The 14440-nt window shown below is 48.9% G+C and overlaps 1 protein-coding gene across 2 annotated transcripts in view; it reads right to left on the reverse strand.

The window, feature by feature from the left end:
- The window catches only part of SH3RF3 (SH3 domain containing ring finger 3), a 375405-nt gene extending 363225 nt beyond the window's left edge, over positions 1-12180 (reverse strand). The window contains exon 1 of one of the 2 annotated variants that reach the window (XM_049650139.1): positions 10191-12174. In XM_049650139.1, the coding sequence (XP_049506096.1) occupies positions 10191-10763 (573 nt within the window). In that variant the 5' untranslated portion in view covers positions 10764-12174. Of the gene's footprint in view, positions 1-10190 lie in introns of both variants that reach the window. The other variant, XM_049650140.1, reaches the window with a different exon arrangement.
- Positions 12181-14440: the final 2260 nt, after the last annotated feature.

Genomic DNA, 14440 nt, shown 5'->3' on the forward strand with positions numbered 1-14440 from the left:
AGAGCATGGCCAGGAACATTCCCCACTGTGGACACCAAAATGTGTCTGTTCATCCAGAGGCAAAACTGCTGCCAACCGAACACCATGTGATGGTGAAGCAATCAAAAAGAAGGTGTCCTCGTTCCCAGGCACCAACCCTACACAGAACAGGACACCCTTGTCCTCAGCATGAGCACACCTGAGAGCCATAGTGGCCCGGAGGCACAGAAGGCACAGAAGAAGAGGAGCTCCTACCTTGCTGAGCTGCAACAACTGCTCTGGATGTCTCCTCTCGGCCTGCATGGCCCCTGTGAACTCTCCTCTCTCTCTCTCCAGGTCTGACCTCCCACGGATGCTTTCAGGAGTCCCATTCCCCAGAGCTGAGCAAATGAGCATTTTGCTGTCTCTGGAGAGATGCTGACTTAGAAGCCTAACCCTCCTCCCAAGATGCACGGACATCCCCAAATGTTCCTGGGACCAGCACCCTAAATCCACAGCAGGTTTCTGTATGCACCTGTAAAGAACCTGCCAGGATGCACACTGGTGATCTCTGCAGCCCGAGGATCAGATCCACGTCTGGTCCCAAGCATTCAGGAAGGAAGGCAAGTGCCAAAGGCTGCAAGGCATTCATGTCCCACCTTTGAGCCATTTCAGTGTTGAGGAGAACCTGTTAATCACTAACAAAGCCAGAGGAAGAGGAACAGAGACACCATGACTAACTGTTGCCTCTGGGAAGCCAGATGATCCAAACTTTAAAGGGCCAACAAAGCAGTAATTGTCAGGAAAACACGCAGCCCACAGAAAGGAACAGTGAAGAAAGAACACTGAAAACAGCTTGAGGAAATAAAAATGGAATCAGAAAATATATGGAAGAGACAAAAGATAGGGTGTGCAGAGGTTTGGGCTTCAGTAGGTTGGATTGCTGATGGACAGCTTTTCACCCGGATGAAGTTGTCTGAGACCTGGATCACCACCTCGCATACAGCAATCCCTACCATATGGACATGTAAGCTGCCCACACCAACCCAGAAGCCACCCGATTCCCCAGTTTCCTCTGGGCAGGGGGCATTTGAAGTCCCCTTGGCCCCCAGGACCACCCACAGAGGGCCTGGCTGTCAGGGCTATTTTAGGGGTTGTTCAGTTTGTAAAAAACCTCAGATGGACAGCTCAGAGTTATGTAAGAAAAGGTTTCTAAGCCCATGAGGTTGTTACAACAAATAAGGCATTAGGTGGGAAACTGGTACACCAGGGGCCAGACTATAGGCACTGGGTGGTCAAATCTGATTCACTGATTAGCTTGGAGACACAGAGAAAATGCTACAATTAATATCAACCACACTTCACGGACAGGCTATTAACCCCATGTACAGTGCATATGCCTTTTGCTGGAACAATAAACAAAATTCTATGTCCCACAACATTTAAATTAAGACAAATTTTTTAATTTGCAAGAAATTGCTGAAATTTGTGGAAAATGGAAGAATGTCAGTATGGAAAAGGACCTTGAACAGAACAGTGGTTCACAAGGAACAAATTGAAATAGGCAGCAGTGGCTGATGCCGGGACAGAGCATCATGCATCACGCACATTGGCTCGGGGCCCTTAGAGAGGACACTGTACTGGAAGGGCAGCAGTGGGGAGGCCTGGCCCGGCTTTAAATGGAAAGCCTTCCTCCAGCCTGTACTCTTTACCTCTGCCTTGTCATCTGAGTTTTAACATTGTATGGGTCACTACCTCTGGTCAATAAAGTACTCTGTTTCTTCGGAGCCACCGTATTTGAAACAAACAGCTTCCATCAGCCCATGAATGCACATCACATACATCCAACACGGATGGTGCTGCCCCTGCTGCCTAGCCCCTCATCAGCTCCAGGGTCACGTGTCCAGGAAGGGGCCCGCTGTCTCTGGTGAAGGGCTCCGTACAAAACTGAAGAGTTTCAATCCACTGTCAAACAGCCTACTGATATCTGAAGCTGTGTCCCCCCTGGTAAGGTCCGACCACAGGGGTACAAGTCCTCCTCAGAATCCAAGCTCTGTCACCTCATTCGAGATGTTAACTCCAGGAAAACTGCTTCACAGAGCATACGCCAAAGCTTAATTTGTCAGATGGCAACTCCAGATAAATTTCCAAATCTATAAGAACCATAAAATACAAAATGCAGCCACAGAAGGCACAAGGCCACTGCTTCTCAGCAAAAGAAGAGCTGTCTCTTCTTTGGAAGCATCTACCTTTCATTCTACACATCTGTAGACTACAAACTTGGTCCATACAATCACTGCTAGTGACAAAATTAACCCACAGGCATCATGAAGTTAGTAAATAAAGGGAGTCTCACTAGTTATCTGTTTTAAGGTGATGTGACTTAGCAAAGGCTGTGTGCCTGTGCCATTCTTGATGCCCTGCACACTTCATCTCGCACAAACACATCTGGCTTTAGTTACCTTTTGCCACTCTTGGGAAGGGGAAATAGGTGTGGTTTTTCAGTTATGCAGAATTCAAAGTACAATTATAAAGAGTTAAGGAATCCAATGGTTTATCCATAAACAGTAAATATTTCTTAGAAATTTCTCAACCATTAGGGATAAGGTGGTGCTGCAGTCTTGGGGGTTTATCCATCTAAGAAGGCACAGTAGCTGTTGGTGCCAAGGTTCCTGTGCTGTTTTGAAAATGAGCTTGGTGTTCCATTTGCTGGTGAGATGAAAGCAAATTCTGTGCAACTTTCTGACCATCAATACAGTTTTTTACCCCAAGTATTACTGTAGTGCCTGGTACATAGTAGGTGCTCAAAAAAGTGTTCAGTAATGGGGGAGAGAATGCACATTCTCCTATTTCTTGAACTACTGTGACAGCCTTGCCACGAACCCCCAGTGCCGCTGGAGGCCTCCTTCCATCTGAGCACTGTTGAGAACAAGCTCTGGGCTCCAGAACAGTTACATCTGCTCCTGGTGCCAGTGTGTTCTTAAAATCTCTCACCACTTCTATTGACCTGAATTCCTGTAGCAAATCCTAATTCATTTAAACTCATATAAATTCACATGAGCATTACGCACACATTCCATTAAGCAGAAATGCAAATATCATAATATCTTCCTGTTTGCAGATAACCATCCTATCAGTTAACAACGTAAACATGTGTGCCAGAGGAGCGAAACAACCCACCAAAGCAACTCCTCTCAGATGCTCTTTCAGGTCTCCCAAAGGGCAACTGCATCTCTAAATACCCATAAGCCATCAAGGGCCCAAAAAGGCAGCCATCTGTGAGCAGAATCCAAATTGTGCTACTACTTTATATGCTTTTTTATTCTAAGTTCCACTCAGTGGGAAAAGGGAGCCCCACACGGTAGCGTGCTAGCACAATGTTTAAACCATTCACCATTGCCAACACCTTCAGCTTGACACCTTATTCTTTTAAGGTTAATTAGAATTCCAATAGGATACCCATCGAGCATGCATTTCTAATTCATCAAATACGAAGATCTTCCGAGCAAGGCAAATCTGATAAAAACTGACCTTGGCCTCTGAAGACTGGTGCTATAGAGAGCATTTCCCCCTAACTAAATCTTGCCGATGTTTTCTTTCAGAAAGGTACCTCTAAAAAGAGCGTGTTAACTGCAAAAAATCGAGATTAAATACAGATTGAACTGAAATACACACTTGAAACAAGTGCATAATTGAGACCCGATTTCGTCATGCTCCGGCAAGCAAGCAGGCTCTCAACAGCCGGAACGAAGGAACAATTGGATATAATTCTGCTCAGCTCAACCGCACCGAGCAGCCTAATTCCAGGCAGTTGTAGACAAGCTATTGTGTCCTACAGATTAAGGAGGTGTGCTCGGTTTTCAGGAGAGCCTGCCAACCAGCTATATCTGCAACTGGGTGGGATTATTCTCCCCTGCCACCTTTCCTAAAACAGATTATAGTTTGGGTTTTTTCTTCTTTTCACTTTAATGAAGCTTGTAAGGATCAGGAACACTACCTGTGATAACAAAGATAAAACTTAGAAGCAATTTAAAAGGTGAAACAAACAGATTCAAGCACTTGGCTTAGACGCCCACCAATGCTCAACAATCCAGTCACGGTGACAGGCCAACTTTGAATCTGAAGGCATAGCATCATATCAGACACACACACACACACACACACACACACACACACACACTTAGGATACCATATAAAAAGAATCTATTAGCAGGAAGTGGGCCTTGTGAAGTGTGCCTCATTGGTGATACATAAGTTTAAGGTTTTTGTATCAGTAGCAGGCACTGAAATGACAGCCAATTATGTGTGCTAGGCACTGCAGGCACATCATCTTATTTATCTGATAAAGCAGACAGGATCCTCTCAGTAATAAGAAGGCTCAGAAAAGCTAAACCTTTGCCCAGAGGCACATGGTGAGAAAGTGAGGAACGCAGGATAAATCCACCTGTGCCAGGGCTCCCCACCCCTGTGCTCTACCCCTGTCCTTCTTCCTCACAGGACTCCATGAAGCCCAGGGATCTGCCCTGTCTGCAGCCACATGCACAGGGAATGCAGTGGGCCTCAGTCCCAGGAGGGGAAGCTGATCCTGTGTGCCATGCTCCTGGCTGAGCTGTGGCTGACCAAGGCACCAGCCCGGGATGCAATGCTGGAAGTGTGTGAGAGTGGTCTAGAGCAAACATAAGGGGAAGAAACCCTCCTTTATGTTACTAAGTCTTGTCATGAGGATATGATGCCTGAGGCCATTGCAACTATCTTGAGACCCAGTTTGCAGAGAGGGGAAAGTGCTGGGATGGGACCAACATGGCGGCAGAGCAGAAGGATGGATGATTCTGCATCCCTAAGGAGAGAACAGAGCCACCCAGATGGCCATTACAAACCACTCAGATTCCAGATTTACTGTTTATGTCATTTATATAGGGCTGTCTGTGATGTTCTGATATGATGTTCTTCCCTCAGGACCACACACCACTCTGCACAGTTCCTGCTAACTGCCCATAAGACCCAGAGCCTGGGTTTATAAGATGACAGCCTCAAACTGGAAGAGCATTTGCAGCTAGGCAGCAGATGGATCTAAGAAGTGAGTGCTACTTAAGTTTGAGACCATGGTCTCTAATTAACTGGGCCTGTTACAGAGCCAGAGGACTCCTCTAACCATGACGGTTAGCCCGTCAGTCCAAAGCTCACCTTTCTAGTATGCTCCCATTCACTGTGTGTCTCTGAGCAAGGAAATCTTGGCACTTCTGCTTCCCCATCTCTGTAACTGGCTACCTCACCGAGCTCTAGTACAGAACAGGTGAGATGCACTTCAATCGCCTGACTCAACCCCAGGAATGCAGACACTCAGTGAACGCCTGGCACACAGCAGGTACTCAATGAATGGTAACTTTAGAATATTCACTAACTGGCCACAAACTGAAACACAACACTGCTGTAAGTCTCAGGGGTGCTGTTTCCACACCCAGCAGCCTGCTGAAAACAGGCCCGAAAAGGACTTCACTGTGACTCATCTGTCATGTCTCCAAAGGCTGGTGTCTGCACTTGTCACCACGGGGACCACAAGTCAACCACTTGTCTGCTGTCCTGTGAGCTGTCTGGCTTTTTTGTGAGGGCCTCCAGGCACTGGGACTTTTCCTCTGGAATCCTTATTACTTCCAAGACCAAACAACAAAAGCCCAATGATACAGCCGAGCAGAACAGAAAGGAATGGAGCCTGAGAACGTACCCTGAATCCAACACTTCCTGGCTCTCTGACTTGGCCATTTTGCCCATATATCAATCCCTCTTGGTTAATTATGCCACCCACCACACCTCACAGGATTATGGAGAACTTTCTATAAATGACATATGCCAAAGTGCCCAGCACATGGTAGGCACTCAGTAATTGTTCAAATAGAAAATCTCAAGCATAAGCTGCCCAAATGTTAACAACTAAAGAACACGCTGACTTGCTTCCAGATACCACAGACACTCTCTGAATTGGCCTCCAGAGAGCTGACCAGCTGGACTGGTTAACTCCCCATCTCCTCCATAGGACGGCCAAAGGCACCCAACTCCTTGGAAGGCTCAGCTTGGCCCCCTGCTGGTCCAGGCCCTCACTCTTGCCCAGGGAGGTTTGTGCTTACCTGGAATTCATGGTCTTGAGTCCTAACCATGTTTATGCAAGTGTACTGATAACAAAATGTTATACAAACAAAAGACGTTTTGCACAAAGGAAGTCACTGCTTGGAAAAACACAGTGACTCGGAAACACTCACCAAAGACGGACCACTTTAAAATCGTCAAATTGGGCATAAACTAAACCATACAACATTAAGTGGGAATTACTTAAAATCTAGAAGGTGCTCCACTCAGAATTCTTAGAAAGTCTCTTTGTTCTCCATTTGAAAATAACAAAAAGTAAACTGTGGCTATGGTTTAAGTCATCTCAGAACTCAAAGACAAGTCCTTAGCCCTGCATCCAAAAAATGATGAACACATATATATGTTTTTAAAATAAAATGTTTAATAGATATCACTTGTATGATTCTCCAGTTTATTAGGCTTTTCCCACTACAGGGTCTCAGTCACACTGGCTGAGAGATACAGAATTCCAATTTAAACATATCCCGAAGTACTTCAAGATATACAATACAGACAAATCAGCTCCTAACGCCTATGTTTTATATCATCAAAAGCATTACCCAAATTTTCTACAGTTCTCTAATTTGTGAAAATGCTCTTCCTCTTCACCTTCATAGAGTTGTGCTCAATACTGATCCAGTGCCCTCAGGACCCTCCTGAGAGCAGAGGGCAGACTGGTTTCTATTCCCTTCATGTCAGCTCTGTAAAAAGAGCCCATGCTCAGGGCACCTGGGTGGCTCAGTCGGTTAAGCAACTGACTCTTGATTTCTGTTCAAGTCATGATCTCATAGTCATGAGATCAAGCCCCACAGTAGAGCCCTACAACAAGCCCCACATCAGGTTCCGCCCACTGGGCATGGAGCATGCTTAAGATCCTCTCTCTCTCCCTCTCCTTTCCCTTTCCCTTTCCCCCATCAAAAAAAAAAGAGAGAGAAGGGGGAGCCCATTCTGGTCTGGTTCACCTGGAATGGTGATTGGCACAGTATAGGTCCACAGTAAATTCTGTGTGTGCCCAAATATAAGGCAAGGGGGTCCCCCCAAAAAGAAATCACTCAAAAAATTGTAATTGTCTCACATTTGGGTTCTTATGAAAGCATATGAAAAAGTGCTCTTTAAATTACTCAATTTGGAACTGCAAAACCCTTTTAGGAAAACACGTTTCCCTGAAACACCTGAATGAATGCTCACTGGGGGTATTACAGGGGTCACCTCACACAACTGTAAATACAAAGCAGAAACAAGTTAGGCCAAGAAACTTAGCACACATTGAGCAACTGCAGTAGTTGGACACTTCTGTTAAAACAGGACTTCTCAAAAGATCACTTTAAGAAGCAACACATAACAAGTATTTCCCAACAGGCAAATAAAGAAACCGTGAGTCCTAACCTTAGGCAGCGGGTACTTGTAACCTGGTATAAAATGTCCAGGGGTAGCATAACTACCTGATTCCTAAATGCTTCATCTCAAATGGCTCAGGTGTAAGCAGAGCGAGGAGGTTCTGCTAACCAGGCTAGAGGATTCCAAGTGACCCTACTGATAACCAAAACCCAGACAAAAAAGATGTAGGTGAAGAATGTGGAAAATTGTTTCATGAACTCCAAGGAGAACCAAACAAGAATCAATCCGGTTTATACGTGATGTATTCTCAACGTCTAACTGTATGTAAATACACAATTTAAGCAGACATTTGTTTATCTGCATACCTACAATGTTTACATATCCCAGTTGGCCCAAAAGGTTTGAGGAGCTTCTCACTAGGAAACTTGAAGACTGTCTTTTATTTACAGTCAGCCTGCTACTAAGGCATATATGGTCTTTGCTGAATAATAACCTAAGTGTCCATCTCTTAAGCAACATCCAGCATTTAGCCTTGCTATGAGGAGTCAAAGTAATTCCAATAGACAGTAAAGTACCAAAAGCCTACTTGGAAGTAATTTTTAGCTGAAGTCTTTGCCTGCCAAATGTATAGGGTTGTTTAAAGTGAAACACTATATGCAGGACTTCTGGCTGCCCAAGAAGACTCCCATTGACTTTAACATCAGTGGGTAAAAAGCCAAAAGATACTATGATCTCCACCTCCATTCTCTGAAAATGATAAAATATAAGACTGGATTTCATTCAGACTCTTCCTGAAACCCAAACTTAGTCCTTATGACGTGGGCCTGTGAAGAAAGGGGTGAGGATTACACTCAGTTAATGCAACAAAAAGAAAGATGCGGTGTTCTAAAGTTTCCTGAAGCTCAGAAAGCCATCATCAGTCTGATTACTACATATTCTTATAAATAAAGTCCACCAAAACCCCCAAAAACCAGCCAACAAAAAATTAACTCCCTGTTACTGTCATTGCTGAAAGTTATAAGCTCAACCTCTTTGACAATTTTTTTAATGCTACAAATGCCACAGAGTTCCAGGAGCTGCCTCTGGCCTTTCAAATGTCAGAAGTTACCTCCTAACCTCCTGATCAAACACAGTTCACATAAAAATGAGTTGGGAAGACATCTGTAAATATCGGCCCATCAAAAAATGTCCTAGTGTTTAACTAGAAACATCATTCCAAAAATCATTTAGTTCTCTGAGGAGGAGGAGGGTAACCCGCCCATTCTGCAAATAGACCTTTCATTATAATACCTTAGATGAAAACAGCAAGGACAGGAAGGAAAAGTTTGAAAATGTGGAACAAGCACACTCATAACTATATTTAATCACAATTAAAACCAAAGAAAAACTACTTAACTACTGTCCAGCAGTGATCCCAGGTATAAACATTCCTTGACTATTCTTGAATGCCCATTCTTCCTGATCCATAGGAGAAACACAGTTTGGCAAAGTATGGCATTTACCTCTAAAGCTCAACATCCAAGGGCTTAAATTCCTAACCTCAAAGATGTTGTAGTACTAATTCAGATGGTTAGAATTCTCCTAGTTTCCTGGCGTCATATATATTGGAAGAATTATTTCAATGACTTATGAGCCACCAGCTTCTTAAATGGTCAAAAGTAGAGAAATAAGGTTGTGTTTTCTAAAATGAATGATAATTGCAATAGATCAACAATGTGGTTTTTTACCTTTAAATGGTATTTTTCTATATTTAAAGAAAATATAAAACATGAATATCTTGCTTCTCACTTAAACCAGCATCCCATAGCTATCCTCCTGCCTCCATAAAAATAATAGTAGCAGAGCGTGTGAAATGACACCTTCTAAGTAGCTTCTGAAACCAAATCACTGAAGCCCCAAGATAAAATCTTTCACTAAAATAGAAACAGTGAAAAATGCTGTACAATGTAGTCGGAAAAAAAATAAAACCTCAAATAATGTCCCACCTGGGAATGCAACTGTGCCTAAGAGCCCAAGAGAGGACCAGGGTTTCCGACAGACCAAGTCCAAGAAGGGCTGGGCCAAACATGTCTTCCATTTCCAGGTTAACTTCCCTCCCATTACCTGAAGTTTGTAACTGATGTTCCTCCAACCCGTCACACAATTCCCTCTGCCCAATCCCCCCTTGCCAGACAGGCATGCAGGGCCAGAACACAGGAACCACTAAGCACTAACTTTAGGGGCCCGCAGAGGGTGTGCAGAGGGCCAGTCTGGGGGTCCAGGGTAAGAAGACTGTTTCTGGGGAGATGGGAGGGCCCAGCAAAGTTAAGGGGGGGGGGGGAGACAGACCCTGCCAGCAGAGGGACTGGAGGGACTAAAGGTTAGCAGGGGACAGGAAGGTGTGCCCACCCTGGGGGAGGATGAGGTGTCACCACTTATGAACAGGTGGCAAGGTTCCCTAGGACAGCATGCCGTCACAGAGCAAGTGCAGGTGGTGCGAAAAGGGATTCCAAAGAGAGAGGATGGATGGACCATTGGTGCGGACAAGTGGTCCAGAGGGGAGGGAGAAGGATGGGGGGGGGGGTGTCTAAGAGTTGGCAAGTAGGACTTGAAGGGTTACACTCACAGAGTCCCTGGAGGGAAACAAGGTGGAGAAAGAAGAGCAAGGCGAAGTCCACTGTGAAGCCACCTCTTGTATCCCCTGTCCTTCATCACTGCCCTCTATACTCACGCGGGCCCCTCCCCCCCCCACACACACACACACTGTGGCGCCACACCACGAAGCAGATACCCACCTTTGCCACGGGCGCACTCCTGCCGGTCGCCAGCTCACGCAGGCTGGCGGTGGCGCTGCCCGCCGCGGCAGAGAGAAACACCGGGGATCCCGGGGCGCTGCCCGCCGCGCTGCCCCCTCCACCCGCGAGCGCGGAGGTCGCCCCTGAGCCGGGGCCGGGGCGCGCGGGCGGGCTTCCGCCGGGGCTGGCACCAGCGCGGGGCCGCTGGCGAATGCCGTCCAGCAGGCGCACCAGCAGGATGTTGGCGGGCAGCTCGTCCACGCCGCAGCCGACCAGGATGCGGCACTCAGGGCAGCGCAGCTCGTGGCGGGAGCACACGATGCTCTCCAGACAGCGGCGGCAGAAGGTGTGCTGACACGGCAGCACCTTGGCCGTGGTGTCCAGCCGCTCCAGGCACACCGAGCACTCCAGCAGGTCCAGCAGCGACGACTCGTCCATGTCCTCACCCGCCGCCGCGGCCGTGGCCGCCGCCCGCCGCCGCCGCCGCTCACCCGGCCTGTCGTCGTCGCCCTCGCTCTGCGCAGCAGCGGCGGCCGCCTTGGACGCGCACAGCCAGGACGCTCCGAGCAGCATGGGGGAGGCGCCGGCGGCGGCCGCGCGCAGCTGCCTAGGTCCCGGGGCCGGAGCGGGGCCCGCCGCAGGCAGCGGGCATCAGGATCGCGCCTGGGCGGCCGCCGAGGAACCGGGCTCCGCCAGGACTTCCTTCACCCCGACTGGCGGCCCGAGGCTCCGGCCGCGGCGATACAAAGTAGCACACCGACTGGCCTGCGCGGCAAAGACCGGAGTTCTGGGCCCCGGGAGCCAACTCCCCTCCAGCCGAGCCCACCCAGTCCTTCGGAACGCGGCGCCCGCGGCTGCGAGCTACACCTGTCCCGCCGCTTGTCCACACCGCCTCGCGCGGGGGGTCCAGGACACCGCCAGGCACGACACTCAGCGGGCACTGCACTCGGAGTGACCGCCCGCTGCCCGGAGCCCCGCGGCAGGAAGTGCGGGGAGCGGCCGGTCGGGTCCCCGGGGAGGCCTGGGCGCAGCGTGCGCGCTCCCCCGCACAGCTGGTGAGCCGCACCGCCCCCGCGGCGCCTCCATGCGCCCTGGGCCTGCCCGCGAATCCCTGCCCCGAGCGGGTTCCGCCGGACCTTCCTCGTCCCCGGCCGCGAGCACGTGCGCAGGGAGCGCGCAGAGGCCACGGTCAGTGAGGGGCGCAGGAGTGGAGACGCTGCGTCCGCCGGACCTCCCTTACACTAGGGCGCACGCCAACAACTAGTCCTGTCCCTTAGGGCACGTCTAGGGCTCCCAAGAACTCCGAGCGCGCCCTCCTGCGCAGGCTCGGCCCCGTCCCCTCCGGGAGCTCCGAGTCTTCCTTCTGGCTCTCCGCGAACCTCAGAGAAGGAGGTTTCCTCCCGACGCTGCGCGAAGGAAAGTTTGGGCGGTGTTATCCCGACTGCCTTCCTCGCCAGCGCCGGCAAGCAGCTTAGGAACAGAGCCAACACCCAGGCATCCTCTTTGACGACTCCCCGGAGCGCTCCCGGTCCGGTCCCCTTTCCAGGCGGCGCAGAAGTGACAAGCCCGGAGCTGCGGGTGTGGGTGCGGGGACGCCCCGCCAAGCAGCAGAGGAAGGCGCTCGGGTTGGCTGAGGCGCCCCGGGGCGGCTCAGACTCCTCCCGGAGGCAACCCGCCCTCCCCGGAGTCGCTAGTCCGAGGCTGGCGCCGCTGCCCGCCGGACCCACACCCTCGCGCAGGGCACCCGGCTCCGCGCCGCGCCCACTGCGGCGCAGTCTCGCGAACCCTGCTCCAATTTCTCCTCGGGAGACGCAGAGGAAGGGGTATTCGCGCTCTGCCTCCCGACGCCCCGGCTTCTGGGAGCGTCAGAGCAACGGAAGTACGTACGGAGGACCGGGAGCAGCAGGGAAGTTTGGCGGTGGGCTGGGGTCGACCGGGAAGATTCCCTGCAGTGCGCTGCCCCCTCGTGGCCGCTTTGGGTTCCCAGCGCGCTGTGTCCCCCATCTCTCCCAGGGCCAGCACAAACCATGGATCCTGAGCTGGAAGCTCTCACATAGCCAGATAGTTCTTGCCGAAGCTAACATCAGAAAAGGCGCTGAGGGCTCGCCCATCAGTCAGGCTAACCTGTGGTTTGTGAAATTTTTTTGACTTTTTTGACTTTTTAGGGAGAATGTAATATTTGTTGAGGCTTAAATGCCAAGAACGAGTCTATGCATTATTTTATTTAATCATCTAAAGGGCCCTGTGAGATAATTATTTTAATTTCATTTTACATGCGAGGGAGATAAGGTTTATAGTTATGAAACCATTGACGCTGAATTTTGTTAATTTTTGTGTTTCCAGAACTTAATACCTACTAAGATCACATTCCATTGGAATATAAATTTTTGATCAGCTACATATTTTTCCATTATAATAGCCCCAGTGCCTGGAGCATTTCTTGGCACACAGTGGGTGCTCAATAAATATTTGTGGAATTAATAAAATAAAGGTCTCAGAATCATCACCTAGTGGTGTTTTAAACACCACACATCTTAACATCTCCGTTCCGGGTATCCTGAGCTCATACCAGGTCGCCAGTTCCTAGAAACTTTGCGACCTGCTTTGTGGATGTCTCTCAGTGGTGTGGATTTCAGTATGTATTATTCACATGAGCACTGGAAACTTTGTGAGGTGGACAGCATCTCTGAGCACCTGGCTAACAGGAACCTGGGAGCAGACTGCCCAGGAGGCCAGAGGGCAGGTCACAGTGCACAGAACGGCCTTCATGTTTTGACCCTCCCTCAGGAACAACAAAGGGGAATTTTCAAAAGGACCCAGAATGCTTGATTCAAAAGCAGGTGGCATGGACACAGGACACAAGGGGGAACAAGACAGGGAGCCCTCAGACACTAGAAGGGTTTGCAGAGAGCAGGAGCCACCTGTACTCAAATGCCCCAGGTGCATTTGGTAGCAAACAATAGAAATGAAGCCAGGTTTAAATGAGCAGGGTAGACTGAGAATTAGGAGCACCTCACAGGACCCCAGGCTAAGAGCTAGGCCAGCTTACTGCAGAAGGCCCACAGTGTGTCTTGCTCTTCACACTTCTCTATATGATGACATGCTCCTTCCCTCTCTTGTACCAGCTGCCTCCACTTCCCAACCCACAGTTTAGGAGACACTGTCAAAGCTCCAGAAGCATTTCATCCAATGACTTCAGCCACTCACCAAAGATACTCATCTGATGCTGTCAGGGGCTGGAAGTTTTAAAACCCTACCATCTAGCTTGGCCCAAGTGGTCACTTTCTGGACCAATGTGTGCTGGCCACAGGAGCAGGATCATCTAAAACCTGGCAGCACCCTCAGGAGTCACACAGAAGGAGAGGTGAGAATTTCCAGAACAAGTGGCATGCCAGACAGACCACAGACACATGTGCCAGGGGCCCAGAGCCACCCCTCTGTCCTCAGCTTCCCTCTCTATGGAGAGCACACAAGAGCAAGCACAGGGCCACTGAGCTCCACCTTTCTCAGACCTCCTCTGCTTCCACTCTACCTCTTCAGCTTCTGCCTTAACCAACTCCCACAGCAAACAGGTTGCAATCCCAAATGTACTTAGAGGCTGCACAGGGCATGGAAATTCATGAAGCGGCATAAAGTGGATGAAGCAATAGAGCATGGTGGGGTCTGCACCTTGCAAAGTGCATAGCTTCTCCTCGGCTCCAGCCAATCACACATTGCCTCGAGGAAACAAGGGCCTAGTATTGCCAGATATTTCTACTTTTCAAGAGAAGTTGGAAGGCCTGCTTTTTATGGGAGATCTCCTGATGTTCAACTGTTGGCAACAAAATAAGTTCTCAAAAAAACACTATATTAGCCAAACAAAATGAATGCATGGCCAAATTGGCCCATAGGCCACCAGTTTGAAGTTTGTGATTGAAGTAGCCAAGTAAAATGTACTACAGTGTAAAGGAATTTAAGGGTGTGAACTAAATAGTTGAAGTATTACAAATACAGTGTTATATTACTCAGTTAAATGTGCACATGTTCAATAAGGCAATTATATAAGTAAATGATTGAGAAGACCTGGCTTAACAGCCACTCACAGGAAAAGATCTTGGGAATTGAGTCGACCACAAGCATAATATGAGCCAACATGAGTCATCAGTGTAGTATGACCGCCTAGAAAAGTAATGAAATCTTATGATGTATTAATGGAAGTTAAAGGATGGAATATGGAAAGAAATAATCCCATCGTGCCTTGGGCTTGTCAG

The sequence above is a fragment of the Panthera uncia genome (assembly GCF_023721935.1).
Source record: "Panthera uncia isolate 11264 chromosome A3 unlocalized genomic scaffold, Puncia_PCG_1.0 HiC_scaffold_11, whole genome shotgun sequence".
NCBI lineage: Eukaryota > Metazoa > Chordata > Mammalia > Carnivora > Felidae > Panthera > Panthera uncia.